The sequence below is a fragment of the Danio rerio genome, chromosome 14, assembly GCF_052040795.2.
Source record: "Danio rerio strain M-AB ecotype USA chromosome 14, GRCz13ab, whole genome shotgun sequence".
Lineage (NCBI taxonomy): Eukaryota > Metazoa > Chordata > Actinopteri > Cypriniformes > Danionidae > Danio > Danio rerio.
The window spans coordinates 31,142,756-31,161,191 of NC_141034.1; the positions used below are offsets into that span (position 1 = coordinate 31,142,756).

The 18,436-nt window shown below is 35.2% G+C and overlaps 1 protein-coding gene across 5 annotated transcripts in view; it reads right to left on the bottom strand.

The window, feature by feature from the left end:
* Positions 1-14,327: 14,327 nt before the first annotated feature.
* The window catches only part of pcdh11 (protocadherin 11), a 330,597-nt gene continuing 326,488 nt past the window's right edge, over positions 14,328-18,436 (bottom strand). For all 5 annotated transcript variants that reach the window (XM_087281537.1, XM_087281538.1, XM_087281536.1 and 2 more), the window contains one exon: positions 14,328-15,086. In XM_087281537.1, coding sequence (XP_087137663.1) covers positions 14,695-15,086 — 392 coding nt within the window. In that variant the 3' untranslated portion in view covers positions 14,328-14,694. The remainder of the gene's footprint in view (positions 15,087-18,436) is intronic.

Here is an 18,436-nt window from a genome sequence, read left to right on the forward strand (position 1 = left end):
TATTTTGTAATTGTGTCTTTTTTAGGTCTATAGTATTAAAATAATATTAATACAATTATATTATAAAATATTTAGGACAAAATTAAAAGGTTTACAGTAGCTAACTGTTAACTTAGGTTTTTACAGTAGTTAACCATTTTCAGACACTACAGTAACATGCTGTAAACGGATTTACAGTTGTATACTGTAAATCTAAAATACAGTAACTTACTGGCAACAGTGTTGCCAGTAAGTTACTGTAAAAACCCTTTGAAATGTCTAACAGTGTGGGCCCTACTTTGGTCATCTCTGATCTAAAGGCTTCCAATTCAAGCTATGGAGGGGTCTCCACCAAAGAAATCCTATGATTTGTCAAACGATACTTTTGTCCAATGATCACTAAATAATCACTAAATAAATGTAATTCAGTATCATATTTATCTCCCTGGTCTTTCTGGTAGAATTTGTGTTTGTCATTAAACAGATGTTAACTAATGTTAACTAATACAACCCTATTTTAACAAAATCTCTGTTTTAGTATTCATATCAACAAGACGTGACACTGAAAAACTGTACATATCTTCCAAATGATATGCATTGACAAAATGAAAATCTGTAAGAAAATTGTATATAAACACTTTCCAAATGACCTTGGCAGAACACCTGAAAAGCATTAAGAGTAACTGGTTTGCTGTCTCACAATTTTATTCATTGCTTTAGCTTTCAAAAGCAAACTTTAAACAGACTTCTCTCTGACAGTCGAAATTGCATTACATTGTGAAAGTGTGGACATGGTGGAGGACCACAAGGGTTTAGGGTGCCATTTGGGATTGGGCTGAAGTTGTTTCACATTCTGCTGCATTCCAAATTTTACCCTGTCCAACTGTTACAACATTATTGGTATCCTAATAAACATATACCAGATGACATCCCTGGATTACCACAGTGTCAGCTATCTGCAAAATTAGTTCTACAGATTCAGAGAGAGAGTTTGCATGGTATTTATTCCATTAAGGATAAACAGATGGTAGCAAATTACAATTAATGTCTAATTTAATGAAAAAGGGTTTTTTAAAGTAGGTCATGTTGTGTTCCTGCCTAAAGATGAAGATAGAGCAGTGCCTTCTCCCAACTTAGGGACAGGAATGTCGGGAATAGCAACATCTACTGCAAACATAGCTAAGCTATCATTGACCAGTAACAGTACCACAGATAATCTATATCATAGCTATCAAAGATTTTCAACTGAAGCAGAAGTGCTCTCAGGCACTAGTTTTCAGGAGAGTGCTGACTTTTTCAGCTGGCTAAAATTAATTTACTGGACACAAACCATAATTCCTGGTTATTTTAACTAGTAAAATTGTCATAGCAGCTATTTTTGTTAGCCATCTTTGTCATTGAAATGTTAAGCTTCTACTGAGGTTTTGTAATATATAATTATGTAAGAGCAAGCCAGAGCCAAAGTGCTCTGCTTTGTGTCTGTGAAGTGGGACAGTTTTTTTTTACCGTATCTTATGAACCTGTCTGAATGGCAACAAATATCTATTGAAGCCTAATCATGTTACTAAATAAATGGATCTAATATGTTATATCATGAAACATGGAATTGAAATTCTAATGAATATGAATTACATGCTTAACATTAATATCTGTTAAGCATTATTAAAATTTGTGTTAATATTAAGCATATTAAGCAATTATTAAGCATATTCTAATGTTTTAGTTAATACAATAGTTAACATTGCATAATGGTGAACAATGTTGTTTAGAATTACATGATCTTTGTTATTGTTCCTATTTTAATGCTTCTCTTTACATTAAAAGACTAAATTAGTTAATGTTTGCTTAAGTACACAGAAAGTAATGTATTTGATAATAAATTAGATAACATGACTAAGAATATAGTAGCTTTAGATAGAAAATTGGGTTGTGCTAAATATAAAAATATTAATTTATTAATTTTCTTTTCAGCATAATCCCTTTAATAATCAGTGGAATGAACCGCCAACTTAAACAGCAAATGTTTTACACAGCGGATTCCATTCCAGCTGCAAACCATCACCGAGAAACACCCATACACTTTCATTCATGGCCAGTTTAGCTTACTCAATTACCACATCTTTGGACTAAAATCTAAACACCCGGAGGAAAACCCCGTGAACACGGGGAGAACATGCAAACTTCTCAAAGAAATGCCAACTTACCCAGCCAGGGTTTGTACCAGTTTTTTTGCTGTGATGCAATCATGCTAATAATAGAGTAGCAGTAATTAAAAAAGTTGCACTAACTAAAAAAAATTGTTGTGCAAACTAGAAAAAAACAAGTTGCAATAACTAGAAAAATTAAGTTACTTAAAAAAAAAAATCTGTAACAGTCCAGATAGTGAGATGCTTAGGTTTACTAAACTATATTGCAATTAAATTCTAATCTAATAAACAGAAACTTTGTATCGTTGGAAATGTATAAGTCTTCTGACTACATATTTTACCATTGTTTTTTGTTGTATAGGAAGTATAAGATTTAAAATTCATTTACTGTCTCTCTTCATCCTGTAGTTTGACTGCTTGAGGCTTAAATTACGGGAGTTTTCCGGAAGAAAACTTATATCCAGGAGAAAATTCTTATGTCTTTATGATTAATAATATTACAGTTATTAAAAGTAATGTTTAAGGACCTAGATTATAAAAAATGTTGCTATAGTGTCATCCCTCTTTAGAGTAAAACTGCAATATTGTGTGTGTCATTGCTTTTTCTGTATGCCAAATGATTTGTTTTCTCTATTAAGCCAGGTCAGAGGTCATGGAGACCTGGACTCTTGAAGGATTGGAAACAACTGTTTTCTGACTTACTTGCCATATTATTTAATTTAAGTACATTTCTTTGCATGCAAGCTGCCAGTTTGGGTGTTGATTGTACTAGTTTTGAACCAGATTTAATAAGACGGCAGAGAGTACAAGAAACTGTCACGTTAGTGATCAGGAACAGGAACAAAAAGGGTGTGGATCCAAGTGCAGATTTAATATAGTATAGTGCAGTAACAGTGACAAAAAAAATACAAAAATCCAAAGTACAAAATAACAAAACAAACAAACCAGGAACTCAAACAGACTAAACTAAAACTAGACTTTGACAACTAGGATAAGATACTAAACTGGATACAGGATGACAAGATACAAGACTGGATTCAAACACATACCACAAGGAAGACAACGACCGACTGACAAACAGAGGATGAATGACTGAATATATAGTCCAGGTAATCACAGAGAACGGAGACAGCTGTGGTTGTAAATCAGTGCAGTGAGAGACCGGGTGTGTGTGCGAAAGAATGTATGGAAATGTAGTTCTAAAGCCACTGTAGTCCGCTGGGGGTTGCTGGCGAACTACAGTGGCATCTGGTGGACATACACAGTCATGACAGAAACAGCTTTGAGTATAAAACAGATTTTACTTGGTGTGTGTGTGTGTGTGTGTGTTCTATTCATTTGTGGACCATTTTTACAGGTCCGGAGTCAGCTCTGAATAGCCTAGTGGCTGTCTGACCCACGACTCCTTGGAAGAAGATATGACCCCACCTTTGTGTTTCTATTTGGAAACTGTCTAACTGTTTTTAACCAATCAGGTTAATACATTTATATGTGTGACCCAGTTAGTGACGCATATTATAGTAAATTGTTATTGTTTTGAGATTATAAGCAGAGTGGCCCACAAACTCCAGCTTTTCTTCATCTGACAGACTGGTCATTTTTGGATTAAGACTGTCAGTTTCTCAACAACACAAACATACCAGGTGTAAATATAGTTCAGGGTGAAAACATAACTTTTGTTTTGACTTCAATTGTTTGCTGTTGACTCAAGAAAGTGTGCTCCTTAATCTTACAGAAGCTTTTCATACAGTTGAACATGAAATTATTTAGAGCATTTGAGTCAGTGGGTGGAGATGGGAACGGGGGAATGGTTTTATTTTTTTTTTATTTAAAGGACAGAAGTTCTGTAGTCCAACTGGGAAATTATTTCTCAAATTTGGTAGTGTGTCTACTTTATGTGGGATTCCGCAGGGGTCAGTTCAGGGGCTTATATTGTTTTCTTTGTAAATGTTACCTCTCTGCCTTATTTGTTGAAAATACTGTATGATATCACTTTATCAATGTTATGCAGGCAACACACAACTGTTCTGTATTTTCCAATGAAGGTAGATGATGCCACTATATGTTAAAGGCTCTGATGAGGTGAAATTAAACTTTGAATGGCACGTTTTTAACAACTAAGACATATTATAGTGTTTTGCCACAGTACATCATAACAAATATACTTTATCATCTAGACCAGAGAAGCCCAAACTAGCTGGCCCATGGTAACCTTTGATTTGGCCCAACATCCCATCTGAGAAGAGAGGGAGGATGATGGGGATGTTTCAAGATTGTCAATCCAAATGTAATGGAACTCTTTGTGGTTTTATTGTTAAAAGCTAACTGAAGTGAAATGTTTCAATGAAATGGCGTAAATTAATCAGATTTTGTTTAAATGTACATACTGTCACCCGACAGTGCAGAGACTTTGGTGAGCAAATCAAGACAAAGGTAGATTCTGCTTGACTAATGTATTCAGCATTGATTAAATGTGATTGTTTGTTTTTATTAATTTTTATTGCCATAATTTATCATTTAAAAATATACTGTGCATTAATTATTTCAATTTGAATAAATGTTTTTCTATTTATTTTTGAAATATTAGGAAAAATATGAGGAAATTATCCATGGCAACTGTAATGTAATTTAGTTTTGAATATATTTCTTCGGCCCACAGCTTTCAATGATATTTGGTTTTTGATCCTTCATACTAAAAAGCGTGGGCACCCCGATCTAGACCATCCTGCTTCTAATTGAGGCTACTTTAGCAAGCAAATACTTTCTAAAGTATATTTGAATCAGAGGGCACATTTGAAAAGCATGTGAAGCTGGTGTTGAAGGCTGTTTTCTTTAGTTTTAAGAATAGTGCAAAAATTAAAAGCTTTTTGTCTTTTAATGATTTGAAGCAAGTTATACAGGCCTTTATATTTTCAAGGTTGAATTGTTGTAATTCTTTGTATCTGGGGCTTTCTAGTTTTCTTGTGTCATCTTTGAATTCTATAAAATCTAACAACTAGAATTTTCATTTTCAAGCAGGTCTGTGTTTCTCCAGTGCTGGACTTCCAGTTATTTTAGTGTGCAATTCAAGGTTTTAAAGTTTGTTTTAAAGCCCACTGCATAACTACTAATTATACATATATTGGATCTTTTTTTAGATTCATAAGGTGTCAAGACAACCAAGGTGTAGTGAAATTAACTAAATTTATGAATATTAATGATCAATAATAACAAGTTATATTTAGTTATGAATATTCATTAACTTATTGTAAATTTCCCAGAGATGTGTTGCAGCTGGAAGGGCATCCGCTGCGTAAAACATATGCTGGATAAGTTGGTGATTCATTCCGCTGTGGCAACCCCAGATTAATAAAGGGACTAAGCCGAAAAGAAAATTAATTAATGAATTAACTTATAGTTAATTTAACAAAATAAATATAACAATGACTTTGTTCTCTCATCTGAGCGGACTCTTTAATCATTTGTTTATTTAAGGGAATTATATTTACTTCTTGTAATGTAGATGAATAGTTTAGAATTGTTATTAAACTTAATAAGCTGGTAGAAAGGGTCTTTACAATTAAAGTGATTGTTTCTGTGGGGCAAAACAAAGACAATCAAACGTGGTTATAGCATGATTTATTGACTAGTCTAACATATAACGAACAAACTTACACAACCTGACAACAAAAACACAAAAAAAGCGAGGAAATAAAAGATAAGATAAATTAAGGCCGAATCTAACTGAGTCCCACACAACTATTAAGAACCACTAAGTATGTAAAAAGGCGCAGTGAAAACGCACGACTTATACCGATTTTTCTGGGTCTTTCTCTATCTTCCTGTGATCTTTCTCTGATGCTTGGAAGATGAAGGCTGCGTCCGAAACCGCATACTTCCATACTATATAGTACGCTAAAATCAGTATGCGAGCCGAGTAGTATGTCCGAATTCATTGAATTCGAAAATCAGTATGCGAGAAGTACCCGGATGACTAACTACTTCCGCCGAGATTCTGAAGTGCGCATCCCATGCACGCTGCACTATCCCATAATGCCCCGTGAGAGAATTCATGAATGGAAGTGAGGCAACGCAACTGACGCAGGTAGGTCACGTGACCATGACAAACTGGCAGATGTAGTACGTTCGAATTCCATTCATACTGCTCACATTCATACTGTATAGAACGTACTTTTCTAACGGCCGAGTAGTACGTTCAAATTCAAATGCAGTACCTACTGAGTAGTAGGCGGTTTCGGACGCAGTCGTAGTCTTTTTAAATCCTTTGTCGTTTGCGCGGAGTTTGCTGTGCATATCGTAGCATTTGCGTGGCGCAAACTTTAAAGTTATAAATTGCAGGAAAATAAGAAAAGTGGACTCAGGCGAGTCCCAAAGTGCAGAAACAGGCCTTACTTTGTGTCGGCGACCTTCTTCAATGGCGTTGAGGTGTAACAGGTATTTAAAGGTATTGGTCAGGTAACTCCTAGTCTCTCCTGACTGACTAATGGCGTGAGAGGAAAAGTTGCATGGGAAACTTTTTTTGATTCTCCTTGCTGGTCTGTACCATCTGACAAGACTGACAAAACCTTAACTCATGGTTTGAAATTGCACCAAGCACACAAGGTATCATTCTGTGTCCTAGATCATGAGCTGTAGAATTATGAATGGAGAAGAATGACACCAAACATGACACTTTTAGAAAAACATAAAACATAGTTCATGCATTCTTAGTTTGTCTATGTCTTGAAAAAGAGCATATACTGGTGTAAGCATTAAGAGAGAATTAAAGAAGGGAATACATAGGTTACAAACCCATGACATGTTCTTTGAGTTGAATTTTGGGATTTCTATAAATCCAAGTTAATAGTGTGTGTCTTTGGGTGAGTGTGGGTCCCAGGATTGAAGTTTTTTTCTTTGGAATGTTTTTAAAGATGGGACAGGCTGGTCCTGTCCAGCCTTTTGGTAGATAAGAATCCAGACCTTTTTAGGGGTAACAATGGAATTTCACGTCCAGACTGTTTGTTACAAGGGTCAACAAATCACCCGAAATCTTGCTCTAAAGTGCTTGCAACCATTTTTGTAATAAGCTGGCTTTTGAATAGTCATTCCACTGCATTAGGTAATTTAAGTGAACGATTGAATAAGGTGCAAAATTTGTGAAAGGACTTACCATGAGCTTTTATTTCCAGTCTCCAATGGAAAGAGATGTGCTGTGTGACTGCCCCTTAAAGAACAAAACAGCCATGTTTAAAGTGGTTTAAGTCTCTCAGTCCACAGCTGGAGCCACAACAACAAACTGGGTTGATTAGCTCTATGCTAGCCAGTCATGTCTCATTCATCTAATAAAATGTCCATGGGCAATAATGCCGGCAAAGTGTGGAAGGGCTCTCTGCATGTGTGACTGTAAGACCCCATTCGTACTCTTTCGCCCATTACCTTTTCTCATGTTCCCCCATGCATTTCAGCCCATTGTCACAGTCACTTAATGTCTCCACATGCGCTCTCTGGTCACATACTCCAAAAAATACAGTTTAATGCAAGGTACTGACGCATTTATGCTTTCGTATACAGATAGCTCAAACAAAATAGCCCTGCTACTGTATATTGATTGATCACTCACAACTGGAGATCTGTCATATTTTATACACACTTACAGCATTGTAAAAATATAGGTGGTATTCTGAATAACTTTTTTTTGTCCATAATATAAAAGTCAATAGGACCTAAAACATTAAAAACAAAGGTATAAAATTAATTCAAGCACAAATGAATTAATTAACTAATTTATTTGTTTGTTTGTTTAATTAATTACAGTAGTTAGTTAGTTAGTTAGTTAGTTAGTTAGTTAGTTAGTTAGTTAGTTAGTAATTCAGTCAAATCTCATTTTGCGTACATTATGTTGCTCCACAAGACATGAAATATACCAATGATCAACTAGGAAAAATCAGATTATCATTAACATAGTTTTAAATACGAAATAAAAAAAACATGACCAACATATGACAGGCCCAGACAGAGTCTGCAGAAATTTCTTGCTATTTCTACAAAGAATTTAGAAAAATCTCAGCAGATTCTCAGAACGTAACACATAGGAACTATACATATTTATTACTAAATTCAAAATGCAAATAAAATGAAAACCAGCAGCTTAAAAAAAAATATATATATATATATATATATATATATATATATATATATATATATATATATATATATATATATATATATATATATATATATATATATATATATAGTTTTATATTTAATATATATTTTATTATATATAAAAGTCGGAATTATTAGACCCCCTGTTTATTTTTTTCCCTAATTTCTGTTTAGCAGACAGCAGATATTTTGCACGCATTTCTAAACATAATAGTTTTAATAGGGTTTAAATTGAATGTATTAACATTACTAAAACTAAAATACAAAAAGACACAAAAAATAATAAAATTATACAAAAAATTAATTTAAATAAATTAAACATTTTGCAATAATTTATACCAATATCACTTTATTTAGTTTCCATTGACTAATTGTATGGACAAAAACAAAGACAAACAGGAAAAAAAAAAACTTTCTTCAAAATGACTTCGTTCATTTTGTTCTGCAGAACAAGCAAAAGATAATTCTAAAGGGAACAACCGGAGGCTACTTTACAGTAAATGACAGCCAAATTCAAAGTTCTGAGTTCACTGTCCCTTTAAATGTAGCATTTGCATGCTGTTAAACTCCAATTCCTTTTCTGCTGCTCTATCTGCATTGCAGTCTGGATGCTGAGCATTTTCTCTTTTTTTTTTTTTTTTTTGACTAACGAGGGAAAGGAAGGATAATTGAGCTCAGCCCTATATGAAAGCTCACACTCATATACACATACATGCTCGTCAAGCGTCAAAAATGTAAAGCCAGCAGAAAAAGAGTATAACTAGACGGTTCAGCAAAATGTTGAGGAACTTACAGTCCTGTAGGTAGACCCTTTTGCTTGGATAATCTTTATTCATTTGCTTTTTTTAAAGCTCCGTTTTTTTGCCCCCACCTCTGTCTTGGGCCTGGTCCAAAGCTGCAGTCCTGGCACATTTGCAGAGCACATAATGGTGGTTATATGCCCAGATCCGCCAATTATTCTTGAGCTCACCTAGGTGGCCTCTTCTCTTTTTAAGTAAAATCTCTCAGGTGCGTTTCCGAAGCCCACTTTCTACTGAATCAATGACTCTAACAGCTGTATAACTGCTATTGTCTGTGCAGACGGACTTAATCAAGACTTTCCTTGTCTGCAAATAGAGTGTTTCGTATGTATATTGCTCTCTTTGCCTAATAGAAGCTGGTCCATAACCAATCCACGTCTCGTTCTTCTTATTTCTGTTTTTATTTTCCACCACCTGCTTTCAAGCATCAAGGCTTTTCAGTTCATGAAAGAAAATAAAAAGCATTAAAGTGTTTTGAAATGATAGGACACACAACAGTGTCTAAAGATACACAATATTTAATGGTTCAAGAAAAAATCCAAGACAAGAAAAAACATTACACCAAATGTAAATGAGTGTGTACTTCTTTTTTCTCTTTCTTTTCATTTCTTTTTTTAACTTCTAGGAGTATTTTACAGGGTATGATAGCAAGATATACTTCAGTTGTTTAACAGTGTTCATTTCTTGACTGCTGGCACATAAAAGCTCCCCTCCAAAGAAAGAAGGAATTGTGAAACACAATAATTGATGTTTTAAATTACAAGCAGATTTAATATATCAGCAGTTTCATATTCTTTTCTTTCAGATTCTATACAAGATACATAAGTGTGTACATACATTATCCGGCCGGTTTTGTGCCAGTATACATACATGCACACACACAAACGTACGCGCACACATATAATAATATACAGTATGCATATGTTTTAAATACATTACAACAGAGATTGTCCTCATTTTTCATGATTTTTTGTCTTTTATAAACTCTTTTCAACAAGTATAAACCACTTTTCCTTTTGTTTACATGTTAAAATTTGTTTCCCACGGGGTTACTGCTAAGTATATTTATATACACTTTGCTCTTTTTTTATAGTAATGTTGAGAACTGATTTGATATGTGTATCGACGTGTTGGCCATTGAAAATGTGTTGCCATTACGATCCTTCATACTAACCATAACACATCCCGAGAGAGATGCTGAGCACAGCACAGCTACTGGTCAGTTGTCAGAACAGGGGTTCACTGCAACAATCGACCAGTGGAGATCAACGGGCACCACATGCAAATCAAAATGGTTGACTACTAAAATGATCTGCTGTCATTTACTACTCCGGAAAATCTAAAATTATATATTCAAAAAAATAATAAAAAAGGAAATGTCATAACAGCATCGCTACTTACTTCAATCATCGTGGAACAAACGTTTTAGAAAAGTACAAAAGTGCTAGAAGGGAGAATAACCATGCTTTTTATGCATTTAATAATCACAAATGTTTTTGTTTTCATTCTTTTCCCCTAATTACGTATTTTTCTTATAAACCTTTGGCACTAATGTAGTTGCTGCACTACAGATAATTTTCAGATTTCAGGAAATGTTTATCTTTAACTCCATACACTCTTAAAGTCAACGTGAAATATTTCAAAATCACTTTTAAACCAAGCAACTTTCTGTTTGTCAATTGTGCAATTGTGCAATTCCTGGCTTTCTATCGTATGAATCAAAAAGTTCCCAATTTGGGGAAAAAAAAAAAAAAACTTCTTAAACATTTTACTGAAAAAAAGGAAGAAACTAAAAAAGAGGTCAGCAATTACTCACATCGGGGTGAGTAAATAAGCAGCATGTTTTGATGGGTGAACTGTTCCTTTAAGAAAGCAAACAGGGTCAGTTTTGATTTCATGTTGACTTTAAGAGTGTAAATCATTTCAATACATGCAGTTCAGAAAAAAAGGGCAGACACAGTTGAAGGTAAAATGATTATCCCTCCTGTAGAATGTTAATTCTAAAATATTTCCAAGGTGATGTTTAATAGACAGACATATTTTTTCCCAAAACATAATAGTATATTTGCCATAATGATAGTACATAATATTTTACTAGTTATTTTGTAAGATAATAGTTCATTCATTAATATTCCTTCGGCTTAGTTCCTTATTTATCAGGGGTTGCCACAGCAGAATGGACCCATTCCGGTATATGTTCTACACAGCAGATGCCCATCTAGCCGCAACCCAGTACAGGGCTCACTTATACACTTTGGCCGATTTTGTTTACCCAATTCACCTACACTACTGGTCAAAAGTTTGGAATCAGTAGGATTTAAATGCTTTAAAATAAGCTTGTACTGCTCACCCAAAGCTGAATTTATTTAATCAAAATATATAAATTGTGCAATTGTGAAATGCACTATATGAAATAACTGTTCAAAAGTAATTTATGATTTATTTGAATCACTTGTTCCAGTGATTTTAAAGGCAAATTTCGGTAACATTTAATTTTAATGGTCCATTTGAGTATTAGTAGTCTGTCTCCTTAATATCCGCTGATACTGCTTCTTCAACAGACATTTCACTGACTAAAAGAATCTTTGTAAGTACATGTCAACTTACACTAACCCTAACCCCAACCCTAACCTCAACCTAACAGTCTACTTATAATCCAATGAGAATTAGCTGGCATGTAGATGCAATGTAATTTAAATTTAACAAATGGACCATCAAAATAAAGTGTGACCTGAATTTCCAGTTTTATTACTCCAGTCTTCAGTCACACAACCCTTTAGAAATCCCACTAATATTAATATTAATATTATTGTCATTAAGGGTAACAGTAATAAAAGCAATAATGACAGGAGTAAAAATTTATTTGAAACTACATACAATAAGAAAGCAGTTTTTTAAAATACTTTTAAATATTTAACAATCTAACAATTTTGATGAACTTGATGAACAGAATAACTTAAATATAAAAAAATAAATAAAAATTAAAAATGACCCCAAACTTTTGACTGGAAATGTATACAGCATGTCTTTGGGGAAACCGGAACACCCTAAGGAAACCCATGCGAACACAGGAGAACATACAAACTATACACAGAAATGCCAACTGGCCCAGCTGGGACAGTGCTAACAACTGATATTTAGCTTAAAGTGTATTTTAAATGCATACAGTAACTAGGTTAATTAGAAAATCTATAGGCAAGTTAAGACTTTGTAAGAAAAAAAAATCTTAAGAGGGCTAATAATATTGACCTTAAAAATGAAAACCAGCTTTTTTCCATCTAAACTAAAAAGAATAAGATTTCTCTGCACTAAAAAAAAAAAAAAATGAATTATCCAAAACAGAGTGAAAATGTCCTTGCTCTGTTAAACATCACTTTGAAAAATTTATAATACAATTTTTTAATGAATACTTTTGCCTTCATCTGTACTGTATATTTCAGAAGTGTTGTAAATGTGAAGTCTAAAGCTCTCCTCTTCAAAAGCCATTGTTTTTAATTATTTGGATGCTCTGAACATCTAAAAATCGTATGAAAATCTTTAAAGTAGATTTTTACAGATTTTAAGCAGTGTTATGCAATACCATTTGTATTCCAGACCTTGTCTTCTGAGCGTTTCCGATCTATTGTATGGATTAGAAGAGTGTGAGCTGAGTCGCCGTCCTCATTTCTGGTCCCAGCGATAATGTCACAGCTAGCAGACTTGCGAGAGCTTGAGTGTAAGACCAGGCCACAGCTTCCTTTCGCTGATAGAGTCCCACACTGCAATTATTCTTCTTAATCAAGAGTGTTCGACAGATTTTCTACTGTTGTTGAGGGAACAGCTGCCAGAGTGATTGTCAGTTCTCTCGCATCAAGAGCAACACACTCCAACACGTCTCGCTGTGACACACTTCGTGTTGCTGGCACGTACACTATTTTATAGTGAAGTAATTTTTTGGATCACTGACCCAAATATTTCTGTGTCATCAGTATATATACTAAGGAGAAGCGTCGGTGATTAAGTTTGTGCTGATTTCTCAACCCGCACAGCCTCTTTGTGAGATTACTTGATGTCTCTGTTTGAATATATATCGAACGGAAATGTGACACGATTGTAAGCAAACTTCTACTTCAATTAGCAGTCATTACATCCATACAATACACATCTACATCTTAAGGCTGTTTCTTTGACATCATTATATATAAATCTCACAAATCTGCTTTTTTAATTTTTTATTTTTTGAAGTGAGTTTAAAAAAGAAGTGTGCACCATTTAGGTAGCAAGCGAACGCACACATTCACACACACATACAAAAGGTAGCCAATTATACTATTATAGAGCAGCACTCTGCTTCTATAACGGTTACGTTGATTACTGATCAAAGTAATTACACTATTGGGAGATTCTTGTAATTGGTTCCATAGCACTTATTATGGTGTATACGTTGTATATATCAAAAGGAAAACTTGATGTATTAGTGTGAAAAAACAAAGCATGTCTTTTTAGCCATGTCTGCGCCTCAGCTAATGAGATAATGCTGAAAATAAGCCAGCTTTTTTATAATGGGAGTAAAAGGGTGTCAGATGCATGGAAACTACCAACACGCTGAACATCAGAGGAAGATTCTAAGCTCACCAGGGAGAAGAGAGTTAATGTCAAAGTTTAAGAGGAGAGAAAAAAAAAATCACCCTAATATATAAAAAGTTTCTACGTGTTAACACAGAGCAAGGCTAATTTTTGCAGAGAGGCTTAGCTGTATCTGTAGTCTTGACAGAGTAAGCAGCACATTCAGGGGCACGGAACTAGGTCTCTTTAGCAGAATTAAACTGACTCAGGCGGAAACGACGCACCTCAACGAAGCTGAAAGAAATACTGCAGTCACCCAGCGCTCACACATTACACTTAACCTTATTGACTATGGTTACATGCGTCATAATATTCCAAATGCGGTTCTTGACTTGGAGGCTAATTTTTATTGTTTTGTTTACGTGTGTGTGTGTGTGTGTTCACAAAGAAGAAGAAAGGGAAAAAAGGAGAAACTTTGCTGTTAGTGAGCACCAATTAAACTTGCGAAGACCGCTAACTGCTGAAAAGCAGACGTGCATGCATGAGGATTTAAAGTGAGAACGGATAATGTGTGGAATATTTTCTTTAAATAACAAGAGCATGTCACTTACATGAGTTGTTGGTGTTTTTTTCCTTGCTGTTTCATAATTACTTGGAATATTGCTGTGCATGTAAACATATGCAATGAGTTTTTCCAGCAGCACATACTTACAAGTATTTTACTACTGTATGTCAAGTTGCATTCAAAAGGCGCACAAAAGAATGAATAAAAATCACGTCCCTTTTGATCAAGAGTAAAGCTAAATTCATTTGCCACTAATCTGTCACTAAGACACATTATACACCGCTTTTTTTTGTCATTTTCTCTTTTTTTTGTAATTTGAGAAGCTACTTTGGTCTATATCTACCATTGTCTACTGTACAAGTTTCAGTTTCATAAAGGATTTCAAAAGCTACTGTCCTTCACTACTGTACTTCTGCTGTGTTTAAAAACATCCTGTTTGACAGATGCTAATAATCATCAGCTTTTCATTTCATATCACTCTCATTATGCCGTTCTCTGAGGCCTACCCTCACTCTTACAGCTGATGCTCGTGCAGAAAGGCTCCTCCGCTCGAGGACATCTGGGGGCTGGATGTGGCAGAAAAGCTGGCTAGAGGGATGACCTTGACAGGATCCTCTTTCTTGCTGCAGTGTCTCTCAAGTGTGTTGTAGAATTGGGGCCGGTTGCTCCCTTTGTCCAGATCATCTTTGGGCACCGACCTGCCAAGGGTGTGACGCCCGTCTGGCTTGATCCCCCGTGCCCAGCTTTGCTGAAAACCAAAGGAGGGCAGAGTGGTGGCGTTGGACGTTTGGAATTGGGTCAGCGCTGGCGGCATCCAGCAGCTGTCAGAATGACCCAGGATCAGACATTCCTGGGTACAGGTCTCCGAGGCCTCGGCAAGAGCCTTCTGCAGGTTCACTTCAATAGCTGTGGATGATACAATGACAAATGCCGGGGCACAGTCAGGAGGTGAACATGCAAGACAAAATAAATCATACTTTCTCTTATTGCTGAGGCACTTGGAGACAGTCAAAATAAAAAAAAGGAAAGACGTTGCCACTATTGAAAGGTGACCTGTAAATGTCATCCTCTGAAAGAAATGAAAGGCAGTGATAAATGTTTAATTCATCTCGTAATGAGAAAAACAACAGCGGTTCTTTTAATTTAAATGGTATTCCCATGGTTGTGAGTGTTTACCTACAATATGCGCTGAATTCCCTGTAGCTTAATTAAATCTCAAAAAAAAACAAAAAAAAAAACGATGAGTCTCTGTTGTTTGTGCCTGAGATTGGCTTTTTACATATTAAGGAATTAATGAACGTCTCCAAAACTATTGTTTATTTTAATCGCAGTGTACGTGGCGCACTTTTCTTCTGCTGATGTCTTCCACTTAAATCTAGTCAATTAAGATAAAGAAGCGATTCTTCCCTCTTCGCCTAGTTGTTACCGCAGCTGACATGTACTGTATTAGGCGCAGCAAACTGTACCAACAAGCAACACAATGTGACTACTGTAAACTACAGGACTCAAACTTTCTTATCTCATTAAACCTACTCTGACATCACATGCGAGATGCGCCAAGGAAAAGGACCCAGTATTGAGCCCCAGCCATAAAGCCTGTCAACTTTAATAATTAGGATGTAAAACAGGGCTCTCGGAGGCAGATGAGAGCCCTACAGCGGCGCATGTATATCTTAACCCGCTAAGAAAAGGAGAGCCCTGTGTGAACATCACTGTACTCATGCTGGTCCCCCCTCCAAGCTGTCATCTAGAAATAATTTAGCATATTTGCATAAGTAAAGATGTTAGAAATAATTCAAAGCGACTGGTTCTTCTGCACAACAAGCTTGGGTTATTTTTATTTTTTACCACCAGGGGCCAATACAGATATTGCTTTTTTGTGTTCCAAATATCATGCAAATAAAATATTGAGCTGCAGAAATATGTAATAAATATTTAAACGTCTATCCAAAGTTACTTACAGTGTATTCAATACATTTGACCAGTTCATGCATTTCATGGGAATCAAACCCATGACCTTGTATTTGCTAGGACATTGATTTACTATTTGAGCAATACATATAGAAATCCCCACTATGCTGTATTCAAGTTACCTACGGCACTGGAACAGTATAATTCATTAAATGACCACTTGAAAGCTTCTATACATATTATCGATCTTCAGAATCATGAAAATATCTGTTTCCTATTCAATGCTTGAAATGACATTTTCAATGGCAATGCATTGGTTTGTCTGTATGAATGATGAGCAGAAACTGAAATGTACATAATTCAAATATGTAACGGTGGCACTACCTCAAACCCCAAGTCTGTAATATTTTGCTTTTTGTTGTGGTGCCAGACTGAATAAATCCGTCAATATATTACAAATTTAACTTTAGCCCAGATAGCTATGCCACCGACTACAAACTATACTAAACATAACAAACAAAATACACCAAAAATTACACAAATTCACCAAATGTATTGAAATATTTATATTTTCTATCACTGAAATATTACCACCAACAGATCGCTCAAAACCAACATTGAAAATAAACAGTTTTATAAAAATATCATGATTTCTTTATTTCACACTCACAGAAAAATGTATCCACTGCAATAAGAATCATAATTAGTATCTACTACATGAAAGACAACAGGGAGCATTTCATCAATATACAAAAACAAACCCCACGAAAGTTACACCCCTCACAATCATTGGCTCTCTGGCCATTCAAAGGTAAACAACATGTAAATTCACGGAAACACAGTTCAGGCGCATCAGAGTTCAGATTTCTCTCAATTAACCACCACACTAGTAGCACTTCTGGGATCTGAGTGTTAAACAGTGTGTGTGTGTGTGTGTGTGTGTGTGTGTGTGTGTGTGTGTGTGTGTGTGTGTGTGTGTGTGTGCGTGTGTGTGTGCGTGTGTGTGTGTGTGTGTGTGTGTGTGTGTGCGTGCGTGTGTGTGTGCGTGTGTCGGAGTGTGTGTATGTGTGTGTAGCGGTCTCTATGCACTTAATGTAAATGCATACTAACAGTTCATTCAACTAGTAGGAGCGGTATAGATAAGGTCAACAGCTGAAAACACATCGCTTTGGCAGTCAACCCATCAACGATGCTGGTATGCTAGCTTTTGTTTTCCTTTTTTTGTTGTGAAAGTGTAAAGTACCTGAAGCTGAACTAGAGGGAAATCACCTACGGCCCGCATCTATGTAGAGCAACGTCACTCAGCTCCCTTTGTTGTGGAAACCGCACATGATGCACAAACCCACAGTATATTGAGTACACACTTTATTTTGATAGACCATTTGAGTATTAGTAGACTGTCTGCTTAATATCGGCTGATACTGCTCCTTCAACAGACATTTAACTGATTATAACCTTCGCAAGTACATGTCAACTTACACTAGCCCTAACCCCACCTAACAGTGTACTTCTAATTTTAATGAGAATTAGTTGGCATGTAGATGAAATGTAACTTAAACTCAACAAACAGACCATCAAAATAAAGTGTGACCGTATATTGAATCATATTGCTTGAGCTAAAGAAACTGATTGAAATTAGGCCAGATTGTTAACAAACAAATTTAAAGTAATTCAGGAGGGTTTTCCAAAATGCGGTGGAGGTAGTATGCTGATCATGACATTTTTGCTACTTAAAGCAAACACATTTTGCATTATTTTTGTAATCCTATTAAGTAAAACATTATCCTATTTAAAAAAAAAAGTATAACATTATATGTAATTAAACATATGACCAGTACTTGAATATGATTTTTGGTTTGTCGGTAGCCTTTACTGCCTGCCTGATTTGTCAAAAAAATACACTGTAAACACAAATAAACACTGACAAACAAACAATGTGAAAGAACAGTGAGCAGAGAAAGCTGGTTTATGCAGGACCTAAATAATATTTTATTTAGTTAATAATATTTTATTTAATTAATAAAAGGACTTGGCCAAAAAGAAAATGAATGAATGAATTAATTAATGAATGAATTATTATAATGTAGCCAAAAGGGAAAAACTTTAATAGTTGACTCTATAGCCAATCTCTCATTCAGTAACTTAATAAACAGCTATTTGTTGTTCATTCATTCATTCATTCATTCATTCATTCATTTATTTTCTTTTTGGATTAGTCCCTTTATTAATCTGGTGTCGCCACAGCGGAATGAACCGGCAACTTATCCAGCACATGTTTTACGCATTGGATGCCCTTCCAGCTGCAATCCATCTCTGGAAAACATCCATACACACTCATTCACACA